Here is a 19,129-nt window from a genome sequence, read left to right on the forward strand (position 1 = left end):
AATATTGTATGAGACCACTATTATAAAAATTCATGAAAAGGTTTACACAGAAAAAGAAACAATCTTTGATGGTTACAAGGGAGGGGAGGGTGGGGATGGAAAAACACTAAATAGGTAATAGATAAGTGGTATCTTTGGTGAAGGGTAAGACAGTCCACAATACTGGGGAAGCCAGCACAACTTGTACAAAGCAAGGTCATGGAAGCTCCATAGACACATCCAAACTCCCTGAGGGACCGAATTACCGGGCTGAGGGCTGGGGACCATGGTCTCGGGGAACATCTAGCTCAATTGGAATAACATAGTTTAGAAAGAAAATGTTCTACATTCTACCCTGGTGAGTAGCGTCTGGGGTCTTAAAAGCCTGTCAGCAGCCGTCTAAGATACTCCACTGATCTCACCTCTTTGGGAACAGGGGAGAACGAAGAAAACAAGATACAAGGGAAAGATTAGTCCAAAGGACTAATGGACCACAACTACCACAGCCTCCACCAGATTGAGTCCAGTTCAACTAGATGGTGCCTGGCTACCACCACTGACTGCTCTGACAGGGATCACAACAGAGGGTCCCGGACGGAGCTGGAAAAAAAAGAACAAAATTCTAACTCACAAAAAAAGACCAGACTTACTGGCCTGACAGAGACTGGAGAAACCCCAAGAGTATGGCCCCCCGGACACCCTTTTAGCTCAGTAATGAAGTCACTCCCAAGGTTCACCCTTCAGCCAAAGATTAGACAGGCCCATAAAACAAAACGAGACTAAAGGGGCACACCAGCCCAGGGACAAGGACTAGAAGGCAGGAGGGAACAGGAAAGCTGGTGATTGGGAACCCAAGGTCGAGAAGGGAGAGTGTTGACATGTCGTGGGGTTGATAACCAACATAAAAAAGAAGAAAAAAAGAAATATGTGTGTGTGTGTGTGTGTGTGTGTGTGTGTGTGTGTGTGTGTGTAGGTTTATATGTAATGGTTCCATCCCCCAAAGATAAATAAGATCAGATTTATAAAGATACTGATAATAAAGGCAATAATCATGAAAACTAAAAAAAAAAAAGAGGCATTCGACTTATGTCAGAACCAACTTACGACGGACTCCTTGGAACGGAACTCTGTCATAAGTCGAGGACTACCTGTCTATATTTTACCACAATAAAATAAAATAAAAAATAAAACACCAGACCCCATAACAGATCCACATCTTTATAAAGCCCAAATCTGTTCAAACCCCTCCAGGCTCCTCACTGCACTCAGGAGCAAGTCCAAGTCCTGAGCTTGGCGTTCAAAGTCTTGTCTGAGCTCCCCCTTCGGTCTTACCTCCCGCTGCCTGCCTGCTACGCTCCTGCTCCTTCGTTTCTTTCAGGCCAGGCTTGGCAGGGGCCGCCATGCCTTTGCCCACTCTGGTACCTCCATCCTCAGGGCCTTCCTTGGCTCTCTGCCCCCCACATTCCAGCCCACCCCTTATCTGCCGTGTGGATGCCCCACCCCCAGGCAGCCCCACATACCCGCAACTTGACCTGGGTCCTCTTTCGAAGCCACTTCTCGCGGGGGTTGGCCGGGCTGAGCGCCGCAGGATCGAGGCCAGCGCTCTCCTTGACACTCACACTCTCATAGCGCATCACCTGACAAGCAGCCGGCAGGTGCCTGGTCAGGCCCTCTGACCCCTATCCCACCCTCCCAGCATGTTAGGGATGACCAACTTGTGACCAACAGTCCCTCTCCCTGGTTCTCCCAGCCTGGAAGCCTCAGGAGCCTAGGGACCCCAGAGCCCATCTCCCTGCCCTCCTGCCCTGACCCCTACTTGGCCCTGCTCAAGCCCACTCTGTGTTCTGGGAACACCTCTGTCCTCCACATCCAAGCCTGGCACCTTCCTGCATTGTTTCCCTTCTCTGCCTCCCTGCTGTGCTGATGGCTGACCTGTCTCTGGAAGATCCTATGGAAGGCGAGCTGGAGCCCTGGAGCCTGGCCATCTCACCTACTCAAGTCATTGCTCCAACAATTCTCCTCTCTCAATCCTGCGTCACTGACTAGTCCCTCCCTACTGGACCCTTCCCTTTGGCATCCAATATGCTGTAATATCACACACCTTTAAAAAAAAAAAAAAAAAAAATCTCTCCCTAGACCTCTAAGCGGCACAAACCATTTGGGCTCGGCTGGTAACTAAAAGTCTGGTGGTTCAAACTCACCCAGCGGCACCACACAAGAAAAGGCCTGGCGATCTGCTTCCATAAAAACAACAGCCAAGAAAACTCTATGGAGCAGTTCTATTCTGTAACACATGGGGTCACCATGAGTCTGAATTGACTTGACAGAACAAGACAACAGCAACAGACCCCTGGTGGCCTTCCAATTACCCTCACATTTCTCTGCTCTCCCTCATAGTAAAATCCCACAAAAGACTTATCCCCATATTCTGTCTCCATTTCCTCACCTCACATTCTCTCCTCCACCGACTCGCATCACATTTCTATCCCCATTGTTCCACTGAGGCCATTCTTGCCAAGGCCCAAGGACTTCCATCTTGCCAAACGCAGTGGTCTACTTCTGTCTACCCCCTTCTTTGATCCTCCCCTGACTCTGAGGGGTGCTCATCTTTAGCCTCGTTTGGTGGTTGCCCCTCATCCCCTGGGAAGCTCCAGGACTCATCCCTAAACTTCTCTATCTACTGTAACTTCCTTGGTATTGTACCCATCACTAGTTTTAAATGCTACCCAAGCTCTGGTGACTTCCACATGTTAAGCTCTAATCCCGACACTTAAAAATTCATTAAATTCATATATCCACCTTCCTACCCAACATCTAACAGGTATCTCACACTTCATATGTCCAAAAGCCAAGACTTGATTTCCTGTACCTTACCCCAGGCCTGCTCTTCCCCACCCTAGGAGTGGCACCCTGTTTTGGTTATCTAGTGCTGCTATAACAGAAACACCACAAGTGTATGGCTTCAAAAAACAGAAGTCCATTCCTTCACAGTCTAGTAGGCTACAAATCCAAATTCAGGGCGTCAGCTTCAGAGGAAGGCTTTTCTCTCTCTGTCGGCTCTGGAGGAATGCCCTTGTCATCAATCTTCCCTTGGACAAGGACAGGGACCCCAGGTCCAAAGGACGCGTTATTCTCCTGGCTCTTGTTTCTTGGTGGTATGAGGTCCCCATGTCTCTCTGCTCGCTTCTCTCTTTTATATCTCAAAAGAGAGTGGCTCAAGTTGTAGATTAATCTTATAGATTGAGTCTACATAATTGCCGCTAATCCCATCTCATCAACATCATAGAGATAGGATTTATAGGACAATCACATCAAATGACAAAATGGTGGACAGTCACACAATACTGGGAATCATGACCTAGCCAAGTTGACAGATATTTTTGGGGAGACACAATTCAATCCATGACATACCCCCAGTTACTCAAGCAAAAAGCAGGACTTGTTGGACCCCCCTCTTGCCCTCATGCTCCAGACATCAGCAAATCCTATCACCATGACTCAGATCTAGCCACTTCTCAGCACCTCCACCACCAGGGTCCTAGTCCATGCCATCATCACTTAGTTGGGCTTCTATGCTCACCTCATAACGGGCCCATGCTTCTCTCTTGCCCCCAAACAGCAGCCCCAGGGTTTACTTTCCTTCTAAATATACAAGTCAGCTGATATCTCTTTCTTGCTCAAAACCCTACCAGGGTTTCTCATTGATTTAGATGATTCAGAACATGAGATTTTGGAATTTGAGTGGATTATAAAGTCAAATTCCTTCCTTTGGCTTTGGAGGCTGTCCATAATCTGACCTCCACCCCACCCTGACCTCCTCTCCCATCAGGCTCTCCCTATTCCCTGGTCTTTCTGCTACACCGTTTATTTTACAGACAAGGAAACTGAGATTCAGAGGACAGTAGGAATCCATTGCTCCAGTCTCTAAATTGAAGCATTGGTACATTCTATTTCTATTTCATTTTCTAGAACAAACCATGCCGTTAGCCACACAGTAGTCAGTGTTCTTTATAAAACACATTGACACACTGTCTGCCCATGTCAGCACCCACTTGTTCAAATGCTCCAGTGCCTTTCCATTGCTCTCAGGATAAAGAGCAAAATGTTCAATATGGCCTGCCTGGACCTCTCCTACAGATACAGAAGGATGGAAGCCTCCAGAGGGGCCCCGAGGCAGGGACAGCAACGGGGCGGCATACCTGTCTCAAGATGAAGGCAACCACATCCGTGGACTCCCAGTAGCTGGCGTGGAAGAGGTGGGGCAGGGCCACAGTGGGGAAGGCAGTGAGGACATCAGGGCAGTACAGGGCATAGTCGATCCGCTTGGTGCCCCACCACTTGGCCGTGACTGTGGGTCCGAAAGGGAGGTGAGGACAGTGACCTGCCCAGGCCCTTGACTCAGCAGGCAGTGTGGAAGCCCCGATGCACAGACCCAGTGATGGACTTGCCACTCAGGTCACAGGTTTGGGGGCCAGGGAGCCCTGCTCTGAATGACTCCCACCTTCTCACCATCCACCAGCCCCTCTGCCTGCCTAGCCCTCCTATAAGACATGTGCTTTAAACTGGTCCCCAGGAATGGGGATGGGACCCTCAGGGACCCCCACAGTCTTACCCAGGTCAGCAGTGACTCCCAGTGAGACACTGAATGTTGGGACTAGGGCTGGGTCTGAGCTGGGTCTGAGCTCAGAGCTCAGTCTATGCCTGGAGAGGTCTCTTGCCCCCAAACAGCAGCCCCAGGGTTTCCTTATAAATATATATCTCTTTCTTGCTCAAAACCCTACCATGGTCTGAGCTCAGAGCTCAGTCTATGCCTGGTGAGGTCAGGGCTCAGTCCATGGTCAGAGGTCAGGGCCCTGCCCAGGGATGGATGTCAGGGCTCTGCTGAGGTAAAAGCTTACTCCAGGACCAGAGTCAAAGTTTAGGGCTTGGTCCAGGGCCAGAGGTCAGGACTCACTCTGAGATCAGAGGTTGGTCTGGAATCAGGGTCAGAGGTCAGGGCCCACCCTATCCAGGGTTAGCGTTCAGGGCCCTATCCAGGGTCAGAGGTCAGGGTTCTCTCTAAGATCAGAGCTCATCCTGGGGCCAGGGTGAGGATTCGGTATGAAGCCAGGTCTCCACCTACAGGTCAAGTGCTCACTAAAAGCAGGAATGCCACCCAGGAGTTCCTTCTCCCCTCCCCCCACTCGTAGGTCAGCCTCAGCAGCCACCTGCAAGGTCCCCCTCCCATAAGTCCAGGCAGAGCCCCCAAGAGCCTCACTCACTGCGGGAGGCACCCACGGGTGCCAGGCTGTCCGAGGACCCCGAGCTCTCACTGTGGGAGCTGCCGTCACTTATCCTCCGCCCCAGGCGCTGGGACCTCGGGGCCTGTGAGGGCGAGGCAGGGGCGTCCAGAAGGGGTGGGCTGTGCTGGGAGCTGCCCTCCAGGAAGAGGGAGCTGTGGGCGTGCAGGGTATCGGCTGGAAGGGGAATTTCAAGGTCAGGGCCGAGTGTCTCAACACAGCTGCGTGCCCGTGCCTCCCGTGCTGGGTGGAAGGCTGGTCACTCAGTGGAGCCAGCCTGCCCTGCCCGCTTGCCAGCCCAACAGGGAGGCTGCACGCACCCCTAACCCCCTCTGGGGCCTGAAGGGACTCATCAGCCACAATACATTGATAAGTTTCACCTCCTCTACGTCATGAGTTATGCAGGCCTGAGCCAGGGTGCCAGCCATCACTTCCACCCCTCAACTTAGGAGCTTCTGGGAGATTGACTCTGGGAGATTGACCCTGAAAGCCCCTGGCTGGGGCCTCAGGGGGGACACCTAATCATGTCCTCTTTCATCACACTCCTCCCTGATTCACAGTGGACTTCCAGCTTAGCTTGGAAGCCAATGGGGCCTCCAGCCTCTGGCCCCGGAGCTAGGGTGCCCTTGGGAGGAGGGGGAGTACCCTGTTCAAGGGGACACATTTTAGAATGGGGGGTGGAGGTTTTAGAGCCTCATCTACCTGTTGAAGCTCCTGACAAAGCAAGACTTTGAGAACTAAGTCTCCACTGAAATGGGGGTGGTGTTTTATCAGCCATAAGCACAGTTCCCCACCCATTTGGCCCAGACCTCTGTGTAGACTCAGAGGAAACCTCTTCAACTGGGGGTGTGGAGCTGAGGTGCTGGTTTCAGGCCCCTGGCTTCCTAGTCCTGGCCTACCTCAGCCCACTCGAGGGGCTACTGGCCCCTGCCCAAGCCCACCTGCCCTTGCTTGACCCCTCCCCAACCCCACCATCCAGCTCTCTCCACTTATCCAAATGCATCTCCCCTGTCCGGGCCTCGGTCAAAGGCCACCTGTCCCAGGATGAAACCTCCCTGCCCTGCACCCCTACTCCCCAGGCTGGACTCAGGGGTAGTAGTCAGCAAGGATCCCTGAATTTACAATTGGGTTGACAGCTTGAGCATTACGCTGGCCCTGCCACAGGGGCTCAGCCGGGAGCTTGTGAGGGTCACAGCCGGGGTCCCTGAGCCCCAAGACACCTCACACAGAGCTCAGCACACGTGGGCTGCTCTGATGGCAGGTGGTCCCCGCCCCCAAGAGCACACGGACCCTGCTCAGATGAGTTTAGCCATCTCATAACTGACAGCTTGTAGCAGCTGCCCAGAGAGGGTGGCCCTGGGGTGCCACTTGGCTGCGGGGCCCAGCCTCCCGCTCCGTACACTCTCCCTGCACCCCGAGAGCCTACCGAGGAGGAGGGTCTGTCCGTCGCCCAGTGGGAACCTCTGGTAGCGGGGCACGCTGACAGGTGGCACCAGGTGGAACTTGGGCTCCAGCAGCGGCTCAAGCCGCGAGGCCGAGGGGTCTGCGCAGTGGAAGAAGCTGTAGACCTGGCTGCAGGCAGGACGCACCTGGAAAGCTGCGGGGAGGGTACACGAGGGAAGCCCGTTTAGAGTACCCTGCTCCTTTGGCCCTAGAAGGCTTCCTGGAGTGAGCTTTGAACCGGCCACTCCTCTGCTCAAGAACCTCCCATGGCTCCCTGCTACCAGCAGAATCAAAGCCATTATGTTCAGTTTGGCATTCAAGGCCTTGCCAACCTGCCTCACCTAGGAGTGCCCCTTCAGGCATCCAACACTGTAGCTGCTGTGAACATGTGCAACTCCCCCGTCAGGCTCACTGCTTTCCTCTCGCCGTGGCTTTGTTCAGGCTATCCTTCTCCTAGTAGGCCCACAGTCAACTATTTCCAGCTGGTCAAACTCCTACAAGTTCTTCCAGCTTTCTCTTAGTTGCTACCTGATCTAGGAAGCTGGTCCAGGTTCTCTCAGGACAACACTCCCTGGTGGTAGAGTCTCTGGTTTGCCAGAGCTGGCTGAACACTTCTCTCACTGACCAGTAGGTGTCTCCACTGAGGCCTCTCGGGCTGACTCCTCTGCCTTACGGCGCAGGCCTCCCTGTCCCTCCAGGTCAGGGGACTGGGCAGCCCAGTGTCCAGGAAGCCCTAGGGCTCCTTAGCAACTGTAAGGGCAGCTGTGGGGCCAAGGCTGGGAGGGGAACGGGACATGTGGGTTCTGTCTCCCTCCCCCATTTCAACCAAAACCCCTCCCTTTTCATCTATTCCATATTGTAGATTGTTGGTAAGCTTTGGCTAAAAAGAAGAAAGCTTGAAACCCATTGATCCATTGATATATGAGGTGCCCTCCAGTCTCTGACGGCCTGTACTTGCATCCTCAGGGACATTGCCAAGCTGCCTCTCTGTTCTGGTATAAATCTCCTCACTTGTGTATCTTAGAGGGGCGGGATACAGCGTTCGAGGCTGCAGGTACTGTGTGAGCAAAGGCCCTGAGGTGGGCTTGGATATACGTGCCTTGGTGAGACCAACCTGGCCACAGTGGTCCTCCTGGGTACTGGGGAGGGAGGGGAATGGGGTGCAACAGGGTGAATATTGGTGGTTTCTCTTCCCATAGGGCATGACAGCCTAACAATGCAGACACAAATTGGCCAGGGGCATGTGACAGGGACAGTGAGATCCATCAGACGCTGCCTCGCCTCTGTCCCATCTAGGGGAACTGTCCCTTCTCCTTCCTCTCCCTCTGTCTCCCCTGTACCCCCAATCCTTCACCCCTCCTCCTCTCTCTCCATCTACCCCAACTCCATAGAACTCCCCACCAGTATGCCCCCCCCACCCCCAGATCCCCAGTTTTGGGCCCTGACATGGTGGCCTAGTGACACCGGGTCACACCCACCGTCCAGCCCAGGCAGCACTGTCCTCCGCATGGCCAGGACCAGGCCCAGCGGCGAGCCAAAGAGGAAGAAGTCGGACACGTCAAAGTCGAAGCGGCCCAGGCTGACCTCCGGGAGCTGGGCCCCAGATGCGGGGAGCTCAGCCTCGTCCTTCAGCACACTCGAGTGGATGCTGCAGAGGACGGCAGCGGGGAGGGAAGGGAGGGCAGAGAAGGTGGGAATGCTCACTTAGAGGCTGAAGTTGGAACTTGGAGTGCCCAGCCCCTCCGTCACTGGAAAGGGCTGGGAACCAGAGTCCACGTGCCTGACGCCTTCAGCAGAGTTGGTGAGAAGCTCGGCACTGGCCAGGAAGGCCTGGCCAAAGGCACAGTGGACACGCTGTTTCTGCAAAGGGCCCGAGAGTAAACATTTTAGGCTCTGTGGGCCATGTGATCTCTGTCACATTTACTCAACTCTGCCATTGTGGCATGAAAACAGCCATAAAATCAAAAACCAAACCAGCTGCCATCGAGTCTATTCCTCCTCGTGGCACCCCCATGTGCTGCAGAGTAGAACTGTGTCCTCACAGATCTGTCTTCCGTGGCACCTCGAAGTGCGTTTGAACCACCAACCTGTTGGTTAGTAGTCAAGCACTTAACTGTTTGTGCCACCCAGAGACTCTGACGGCAGCCGTGTTGTTGTTAGGTGCCATCGAGCTGATTTCCACTCAGAGCGACCCCATCTGACAGAGCAGAACTGCCTAATGGTGTTTTCTTGGCTGTAATCTATACGGAAGCAGATCTCCAGGTCTTTCTCCCGTGGAGCCCCTGGGTGGCTTTGTTCCAATAAGACTTACTTATAAACACAGGCTGCAGGTGGGATTTAGCCCTCAGGTAGTAGTTTGCTGACACCTTGCTGGGTGTCAGGGCCACCCTGTACCTAAGCTTTCTACCCCAGCATGCTGGTTTTCTGATGGCCACAGTGCAGACTCCGACACCGTCCACCAGAGAAGCCCAGCCTGGCCGACATACAGACCACCTGGATACTGTCGGTTCTGCCAGCACCAGGGCTTTCGTTGTAAGTCATATTCCAGACAACCGGAAGACACAGACGCAAACATCTTGGTCTCCCCTCCCCTCCAGGCTACAGATGAGGCACAGCTTAGGAGAAAAACACGAGGCGCCTACGGAATCCAACCATTCCTATCCCAAGTGCTCACTGCCCGAAAAAAGAATCCACACTAATACTCAGTCGCAGACCCAGAGCGGGCTGCTGAGGATCAGGAGGACAGCAGGGCACTCCCTAACCTTCCTGCTCGTCCGCAGGTACAGCTTAGAGTTTAAGACATTACAGCAGAGCTACATTATATATGAATCCATTTGTTGTTGCCGCTGTTGTTGTTAGCTGCTGTCGAATCAATCCCAACTCAAGGTGACCGCGTGTGCACAACAGAAAAAACATTATCTGGTCCTGCACCATCCCCATGATCGGTTGCAGGTTGGACCGTTGTGATCCTTGGAGTTTTCACTGACTGATTTTCAGAAGTAGATCACCAGGCCTTTCTTCCTAGTCTGTCTCAGTCTGGAAGCTCCACTGAAACCTGTTCAGCATCATAGCAGCATGCAAGCCTCCACTGACAGACAGGTGGTGGCCATGCATGAGGTGCACTGGCCAGGAATCGAACCTGGATCTCTTGCACGAAAGGTGAGGAGTCTACCCCCGAATCACCAATGCCTTGATTAACGGAATTCAAATTTGACTAAAATGCTGGAGTTTGAGGACAAAGAGAATTTTAGAAATGGCAATTTAAAGAGTGTGGCAAGGGCCCCCACCTGCCTTCCTGCCCCATGAGCACCCTCAAGAGTCTGGAAAGCAGAATCCTCTATTGCCACACTCCCTCCTAGTCTCCCAGTATGAGCAGCTCCCAGCAAGGAGGATGACTCTGCTGTCCAACGATACATATTTCATGTACAGCTTGCTTTCTAAACACAAGCCAACTACTTAATTGACAAAGAAGCCACCGTCTGTCCCTACAGCAGAGGGAAAGTTGGCTGTGTTGGACCAGCTACCCAGAGCCCCTAACTTCTTGTCAATCTCCACATTTGGGGCTTTCCTAAAGGATTTTTCAAAGAGAAACCAGAAGTGTCAAGATTGTCACCTTGCCACTCTGACTTGAATGAAGCTGCTTTTCTAAGGGATAATCTATCAGTGGAGCTTTAAATAGTCAGAGATTCAAATATGTAGAGCTTTTGACCCAGTAATTCCTCCTGCAGGAATCCATCTGAATGAAGTAACCTTAATACACACATAAGTATGGATGCACTCTTTATAATGGTGAAGAATTTGAAAAAGCCCAAGTGTCCAATTACTGGGATTGATTAAATAAACTGTTGTCCATTCATTTAATAGAATATTACATAGCCTTTACGAATATTTGTTGTTACAGAAAGGGCCACAGAAACCAGAGACTTCATCAGCCTGAGACCAGAAGAACTAGATGGTGCCCGGCTACCACCAATGACCGCCCTGACAGGGAACACAACAAAGAGTCCCTGATGGAGCAGGAGAAAAGTGGGGTGCAGAACTCAAATTCTAGTAAGAAGACCAGACTTAATGGTCTGACTGAGACTGGAGGAACCCCAGAAAGCATGGTCCCCAGACTCTCCGTCAGCCCAAAACTAAAACAATTTCCAAGGCCAACTCTTCAGACAAAGATTGGACTGGACTGTGGGACATAAAATGATACTCGTGAGGAGTGTGCTTCTTAGCTCTAGTAGATACATGAGACTAAATGGGCAGCTTCTGTCCGGAGGTGAGATGAGAAGGCAGAGAGGGTCCGGAGCTGGTTGAATGGACATGGGAAATCCGGGGTGGAAAGGAGGAGTGTGCTGTCACAGTACAGGGAGAGCAATTAGGGTCACATAACAATGTATGTATAAATTTTTGTATAAGAGACTAACTTGAAATGTAAACTTTCACTTCAACTACAACAATAAACAAAAAAAAATTTGTTGTTGCTGTTAGCTGCGTCAAGTCGGCTCCCAACTCATGTTACCCCAACTCATGTGACCCCATTCACAACAGAATACAATGCTGTCTGATCCTGAGCTGTCCCCATGATTGGTTGGAGATCAAACCATTGTGATTCATAGGGTTTTCACTGGCTGATTTTCAGAACTAGGTCACCAGGCCTTTCTTCCAATCCATCTTAGCCTGGAAGCTCTGCCCAAACTTGTTCAGCATCATAGCAACAAACAAGCCTCCACTGACGGATGGGTGGTGGCTTTGCATGAGGTGCATTGGCCAAGAGTCGAACTCGGGTCTCACATGTGAAAGCCAAGAATTCTACCACTAAACCACCACTGCCCCCATTTAAGAATATTTATCAATTTTTAATTATATGGGGAAAATACCACAATATAAGGGTTTTTGTTGTTGTTTGTTTTAAAGCAAAACTATAAGCAAAGCACGTGAGAAAATACTGAATGGAAATACTCCAAAGTGTTAATAGTGGGCCCTTCTAGGGGGTGACTGTCTGAATGTGATGACCTCATGGTATTTATTGCTTGAATAAGAAAGAAGGAGGGAGAAGGGATGGGGACAGAGAGTTGAGGAGCGAGAGAAGAAGGAAGGAGGCATTCCTTCCCATTTGGGTCCATGCTTAACACCCACTCATATCCTGGTTTAATGTGCAGATAATTTATTTAACCAGTGTTGATTAATATGTCTCTTCTAGAAAGGTCATGGATGAACAGGTCTGTGGACGAGGCTGCTGGCCTATGAGTAAAACAGTGTTGTATAGAAGCACCAAACTGGGAATTGGGAGACCAGTATTCCAACCCTGCATGGTGCAAATGGGTAATACTCTCGGCTGCTAACTGAAAGGTTGGAGGTTTCAGTCCACCCTGAGGTGCCTTGGAAGAAAGGCCTGGCAATCTACTCCCGAAAGATCACAGCCATTGAAAACCCTATGGAGAACAGTTCTACTCTGACACACACGAGGTCGCCAGGAGTCAGAGCTGACTTGATGGCCAACTGTTTTCTCTGACCCCCGCTCTTTAGTAACTGGCTGTGCAATCCTGGGAAAATTCATCACTTTCTTGGCCCCCTATTTCCTCATCTGAGAAACAAGAAGAAGACACACCTAGGGTTGCTCACAGAACACCCACACATCTTGTTATTTCACCAGATTCTTAAAACCATCCAGTATTTGCCCTTTTGCAGAAGACAAAACTGAGGCCCGAAGAGATAAAACAGCTTGTCCCTGGTGGCCTCTGCAGGACTGGTAGAGCCAGAGTTTAGGGACCCGGATCTCCATGCAGGGCCAATGGGGCAGGGCCAGTGGGAAGGGGCCTTGGCCCGAGCACTTCAGTACCTGTATACAGCTCTCATGGAAGGGCCTGGGACAGATGACCAGCCACAGGTCTCCCAAATGACTCTGTGCCCTAGGCCCCCTCTCCCATGGACGCGTGGCTGGAAGGCAGGCAGAGGACAGGGAGGGGCATTACCTTGACAGGAAGGCATGATGCTGGGTGATGGCCTCACAGTCATAGGTGGAGGAGTCACTCTGTTTCCGCGGCAACGGCCTCTTGGGCTCCTCATCCTCCAAACCGCTGGAGATGTCAATGTTGCTTTTGCTGAGCCGCTTGCTGCTGGCCAGACTGCAGTCCTCCTCCACCACGATGGGGGTGTCCTTTGGGACCAAGGAGAAAAGGAAGGAGAGCGCTCTGTCACAGGAGACTCCAGGCCCTGCCTCCTCCCCCACCAAGAAACGAAGGGTACCATGAATTCTTTTCTCCTAAGACGGGAGAGGCTAGATGTCTTCCACAAGGAGTGTGGAAACCACATCGCAGAAATGGGGAGATCTGAGGCAGAAGGCTGCCTCCTACACCCAAGGGCACTACCCCTGGGTGGTGCAAACAGTGTGCGATCAGCTGCTAACCTGAAGGTTGGTGGTTCGAACCCACCCAGCAGTGCCACAGAAGAAAGGCCTGGCAATCTGCCTCCATCAAGATTACAGTCAAGAAAACCCTACGGAGCAGTTCTACTCTGTACCACATGAAGTCACCATGAGCCAGAATTGATGCCATGGCAATAGGTTTGCCTTTTGCTTGGGAAGCCTCAGTTTCCTCAGCTGTGAAAATCGTCTCTTTCCCCATACAGGGCTGTCATAGGATCCTTCGTGACCTGGACCTCACAGGGCAAATGTGAAGGCCTAACACTGGAGAGGCCCCTGCTCCTCTGAAGCAGGGGAGGCTTCCCAGAAGGCTCCCTCCCCCAGCCCACCACCCGGCTTCACCTGCGTGCTGCTGATGCTTCCCTTCCGGCTGCTGCTGCCAGGGCTGTCACCTGAGGGCCCTGCACTGTAGCAGATGGCATCGAAGGCCAGCAGGCCACCCACACAGTCCCCGATGAGACACACCTGTGGGAGGCACAGCCTGGGCTAGAGGCCGGATCTCTGTGACCCCCACCCCCACCCCCAGCCAGAGCAAGGGCTGCCTTTCCAGAGGCCTGTCCCACAGAGGTGCTGAGAGAACCCACACTGGGGGAGGGTGCTCAGGGTTTAGCCTAGGGCCAGAGTCAGCCTGAGGTCAGGGATCAGGCTAGGGTCAGGGGTCAGGCTCAGGCATGGGCTCAGAACCAGAAAGCAGATTGTCGCAGATTATCAGCTTCAGTTCTTCTATCTGTAAAACGAGGATGAACTCAAAGATCACCAAAGCCTCCTTCAATCTCAGACGCTCTGGCTCTAGAACAGCCTGGGCTTGGTCCTTCCAGAAGACTCCACCCCTCTCCCAGGTAGGGGCCAGGACAGGGGCAGGGACGGCAGGCTGTCCTACCTGCCCACTGAAGCCAGCTCCATCAGAGGACTTGAGGAACTCTCCATAGACCTGGTTGGCCCGCTCGATGACCGTGGCCACAGCATCCTGGTACTGTGGGGAGGAGATGGCCAGCAGGGGCAGGGCGGCCAGGGGGGCGTGGTCCTGGCTATTGCTGGGGCCGCCCTCGTCATGGCTGTAGGGGCTCAGGCTGCAGACAGGGGCCCAAGGTAAGCCCAGCGGGAGTCAGCAGGTGGGGGGCTTGGGGCTGAGACAGGGAGAGGGGAGCACGTGCTGCCCAGGAACTGGGCCCTCAGCTCCAGGGCACCTTAGGGGGACCCGGGCTGGAGTCAGACAGGACAAAGCACAAGTAGGGGGTGCTGATCCCCCCAGGTCCATCCCTGGGCCCCCGTGTGGAGGGGACAGGAAGAGGCCTGGGGTCTCCTATGACAGCAGTGCTCTCTGCTCTCTCCTGCTTGTCCCCAAAGGACACCCCATTGTGGTGGAGGGAGTCCCTGGGTGATGCAAAAGGTTAACATACTCAGCTCTCACTTGGCGGTTCGAGTCCACCCAGAGGCACCTTGGACAAAAGGCCTGGCTATCTACTTCCAAAAAACCAGTCATTGAAAACCCTATGGAGCACAGTTCTACTCTGACATACATGGGGTCATGACTCAATGGCCAATAAAAATATATATAATAAAGTTGTAGTGGAGGAAGGCACCCAGCCAGCTAGTATGGATCAGGGAGGGGGCAAGTCATGGCTGACTTCCTGGAGGAGGTGGAGTTTAGGCCTCAAGGATGGTTTTGGAGAAGCCCAGAAGGGAGAAGAACTTGGAAGGGGAAACATGGCTGCATGAGCGACAGCGTGTGTCCATTTTTCAGAGGGAGGATCAGAACTTTCATCGACTTTGCAGAAAGGCCTATGACCCCAGAAAGAGATAAGGGAGCCTGCCCTCCAGCATGCCTGCTAGCAAGGACTGCGAGTCCCTGCTGGTCCCTCCTATCCTCCCTCCCTCCTACCAGGAAGGCACTCCCTCTCTGGGCAGCTCAGACCCACCTGAGACCAGCCTCCTGCCCGCCCTGTCCTCTGGGGCATCAACCCAGCTGCACTACTGCAGCCTGAGCATCTACAGTGCTGGTCAGGAGAGGCTAGACCAGCCATGACCCCAGTCCCTGCCCTTTCCCTGGAACCTGGGCCCAGCCTGATCAAGCCCAGCGCTGAATCCTGGGGGCAGGTGACAGGGTTCAAAGCCCCCTCGGCAAGTGGCCGCTCCTTCACAGTGTGCCAGGATGCCTCACCAGCATTGCTCATCTTCAAAGAACACAAATTAGAGGAAACAGGCCTCGACTGCAGCCAGAGAGATGTTAAAGAGCTGCGAAAGAGTTCCCTCCCAGCAGTGATTACGGGGTGATTAATGGCCCTGGCAAGGAGCTGCCTGGGGGAGCCGTAAACTCCGTCCCGGGGGGCCCTCGAGTGCTCAGGACATCAGTCTTCGTGGAGATAGAGGCCTGGACTGGGTGACCCAGCCTGGAGGTCAGCTGCGCCGGGGGGATGGGGAATGGGGGCCCAGAGATAGGTATGCACCAGCCCGATTAACTCCCCAACTGTTAGTGTGAAGAGAAAGGAGCTCACTTCCTCAGCCTGCAGCCTGCCAGAAGCCGTGAGCAGTAGTCCAAGATGCAGACTCCCAGGCTCCACCCCTCCTGCTTCGGATGCTCGAGGGGTGAGGCCTGGACATCGTGTGGTTTAACAAGAGTGACAGCCGGGATCTGGGCCATTAGCCAGCTGGGGGAACTACTGACCTCATCTCCTTCCTCCCTCACAGCTCTGATAGAGACCTGGCCTGTCTGTGTCCTGGGAACATCCAAGACGGGGCTCTGCCGCTGGTCCAGAGGGAAGGAGACATCCCTTCCTCATGAAGCCGGCAAGAGTGAGATCCAGAGAAGGAAAGAAGCTTGCTAGCCTTGACCTGGGCCCTCAAGCAGGGGAAGCTCCCAGGGCAGGGCTGCCTGCCCCTCCCCAGCACTGCTGGATGCCCTGTTTGGGTCTCAGTCCTCATCCCAGATGGGGGCTGCTCAGCTTAGCACCTCCTCAGAGCCACATCTGACTGAGAGCCCCATTTTCACAGGTAGAGGGGTTTGGGAGTCCCCTATTCCCGCACTACGCTGGGGTTCGTTCCATCCTTCCCACCTCCAGATGGGTGGGGCTCATCTCTGCAGAAGCTCAAGGCTCTGACAGAGCAGGGGCAAGAGAGGGGGTGAGGGTCAGGATAAGGTGCCCACCTGCCTCCCTCTCACCCCTGAACGCAGAATGTCCACAGCTTCCAGCTTCCCAGCTTCCAGTCCTAGCAATTTTCCAAATGCTCTTTTAGACATGGGCCTTTCAGGTGCTTGGGGCCTTTTTTGCACATATCATTTATGAACAGATCCCTGCGTGGCACAAACAGTTAAGCATTCAGCTACTAACTGGAAGGTTGGTGGTTCGAGTTCACCCAGAGGTGCCTCAGAAGAAAGGCCTGGCAATCTACTGCCAAAAAATCGGCCATTGAAAACCCTACGGAGCACAGTTCTACTCTGACACACTTGAGGGTGCCATGAGTCAAAATCAACTCCGTGGCAACTGGTTTTATTTACGAACAACCAGATCTCCCACCTGGCTCCAGGCACCTCCAACAGGGCAAGCACCAGGCCTGGGAGTGGCTGGAGTAGTGGACAGGATCTCCCACAGACCCCCAGATCCTGGAGGAGCCCCTGGTCTCTCGGTTTATCCTCCACAGGTACCACAGCAGGTTTGCATGGAGAACCAAGGTCCATAGGGAGGCAGAGACACGCCAGGGTCAGTGGGTAAGCGTGCCGCCTCCATACCCAGCATTCTGGACTCCGTCCTTCCCCACCTCCTCCCTGCCAGCCAGGTTCTCCACTGGGAGTCGGGAATGTCCCCCTCCCCAGCCCACCCTCCATCATTGGAGAAAGAGAGCCTTCTCACCCTGCAAGGATGATGCTAACCCCAGCTTCCATCCCCTGCACTGTCCTAAGTGCTTCACATCCACTGCCATGTGGAATCCCCACAACAATTCTATGAGTGGATATGATTATTTTCCTCATTTTACAGATGAGGAAACTGAGACCGTGAGAGCTTAAACTACTTCCTCAAGGTCACACAGACAGGATTCAAATCCAGGCAGACTTGCAAGCCCACACACTTAATCAGGCTCTGCTACTCTCAAGGCACACTCAAAAGTCACCTCCTCCAGGAAATCTTCCCTGACACTCACAGATAGAGCTACACGTTCCCTCTGAGTGATGGCAGTGCCCTGTGCAACCTCCATTATAGCACATACTCTTACTGGGCTGTCATTGTGTGGTCCCAGAGAGAGGCTGCTGGGGTTTGGATCCTGGCTCCACTAGCTGGCTGAGCTGGGGGAAGTTGCTTAACTGCTCAATGCCTCAGTTTCCGTATCTGGGCCAACTAGACCAGGGACCTCCTGAGCCCAGGACGTGGATCTGAGCCATCACGGAGCCAGCACCAACCAGGTGGGGCCAGAAGAGTAGTCAGTGTGTGTGCGTTCATTGTATTCTGCTCTCAATGATGTCAGTGTGTGTGTTAATTGCATTCTACTCTCAGTGACCATTGCCCCCCGTGGTGCTCATGGTCAGCAAGGCCTGACGTCCCAGACAGGCTTTGACAGGTACGCACCTGCCCACCAGGTGCCAACACAGCCTAGGCAACCCTTCCACTTAACCTTCCACCCCCAGCTGCAATCCACTCACTTGGCAATGAGCGAGAAAGCCTCGGAGCAGATGGCAGGACAGGGGACGAACTTGATGAGGATGTGGCCCAGGGCAGCAGGGAAGTGGGCACGGGTGACCTTCTCAAGCACGGAGCTGAAGGTGTGGATGTCAGCCGCCTTGCAGGACGGGTCCCCCGAGCCTGTGTCCAAGATGTTTCCCCCATGCAGCACCAGCAGGAGGACGTGCGTCTTGCAGGAGCGCTGAGGGCAGCCTTCCTGAGAGGGACATCCATAAGATAGAGAGAGGATGGGGGGGCGGGAGGGCACAGACACAGACGCCAGGAGATGGTGGCCAGCCTGTCTCAGCCCCACAGCAGGGAAGGCTCTCCAACACCATGTGATAGGGTCTCTTATGTGTTCAGTATGGGGGCACAGGCTGCCAGGATGGTAAGCCCCTCGATGCTAAGGCTGGAAGGGACCCGAGAGACCCTTTTGGTTCCTGTAGAGTCTGAGGCCCAGAGAAGGACAGGAACCTGCCCAGGGTCACAAAGCAAGTCAAGTGAAGGGCTGGGTGAAAACTCCCTGCAATCCTGAAGCGACACCCTCAGAAACCCAGCCCACCTCACTGTCTTCGTGGATCTCGATGCTCCCCTGGGCTGGGAACCTCTGTCTTCTCAAAGAAACCCGGTACAGCTCCCCTGCAGAGGGAACAGAGGAGAAGTCAGCATCTCCAGGCTCCCTACCCAGTCACTGGGTGTTCCCCAGGGCCCAGCTGGCCGCTTGCTGTGTGGACTCCATAGTGAGGCCTTGACTGATAGGTAGGCTGTAACTATAGAGTCTAGAGCTAAGGAGATTCACCCGGTCCAGTCCCCTGCCTCAGAAATCAATACCCACGAAGCTTTCTCTTCCTAAGGAAAGGAAGACACGCAGGGTTAGATCATTATGGGGCTGTCACTGAGGCGAGAAGAGAAGTCCTATAAAGGCGTGATCCTGCTTTTCTTCACCAACAGCAGCAATGAGACTACCACCTGATGGCTTCCATTCCCACTTACAGACAGTAATTTGGGCCAACCTCTCCTCTGAGAACAACTAGAAAAGCTAGATAAAATGGTTTTTAAATTATCTGTTTGAAGCTATCAGAGAGATAGCGGGGCCAGGAAGAATTAGGGGACCATGATTTAGGGAAAGGGGGCCCTCAGAGAGGGAAGGCCAGCATTTGGGACCACACTCGTCATCACCCACAGGCTCTGGGGTGAAGTCAGTCATTGCCAGAAACACTCTCTTGCTTCTCTCAGCTTCCTGGGCGCAAGACCTCCTCCTCCAGGAAGCAATTCTTGGTGCCCAGCCCTCCCTGGCCCCTTATTCCTCCAACACAGAGTTTGGTGAACTATAGCCATGGACCCAATCTGGCCCGTCACCTATT

General features: G+C 53.4%; 1 protein-coding gene across 1 annotated transcript in view; it reads right to left on the reverse strand.

The window, feature by feature from the left end:
• Window positions 1-19,129, reverse strand: part of PITPNM3 (PITPNM family member 3) — a 112,579-nt gene that overhangs the window by 11,952 nt on the left and 81,498 nt on the right. Inside the window, exons 6-15 of the mRNA XM_023730997.1 lie at window positions 18,328-18,404; window positions 17,747-17,982; window positions 13,994-14,183; window positions 13,456-13,578; window positions 12,665-12,849; window positions 8,180-8,349; window positions 6,685-6,855; window positions 5,241-5,435; window positions 4,179-4,327; window positions 1,500-1,616 (exon numbers count right to left, since the gene is read on the reverse strand). Coding sequence (XP_023586765.1) covers window positions 1,500-1,616; window positions 4,179-4,327; window positions 5,241-5,435; window positions 6,685-6,855; window positions 8,180-8,349; window positions 12,665-12,849; window positions 13,456-13,578; window positions 13,994-14,183; window positions 17,747-17,982; window positions 18,328-18,404 — 1,613 coding nt within the window. The remainder of the gene's footprint in view (window positions 1-1,499; window positions 1,617-4,178; window positions 4,328-5,240; window positions 5,436-6,684; window positions 6,856-8,179; window positions 8,350-12,664; window positions 12,850-13,455; window positions 13,579-13,993; window positions 14,184-17,746; window positions 17,983-18,327; window positions 18,405-19,129) is intronic.

This window comes from Trichechus manatus, unplaced genomic scaffold, assembly GCF_000243295.1.
Source record: "Trichechus manatus latirostris isolate Lorelei unplaced genomic scaffold, TriManLat1.0 scaffold00040, whole genome shotgun sequence".
Classification (NCBI taxonomy): Eukaryota; Metazoa; Chordata; class Mammalia; order Sirenia; family Trichechidae; genus Trichechus; species Trichechus manatus.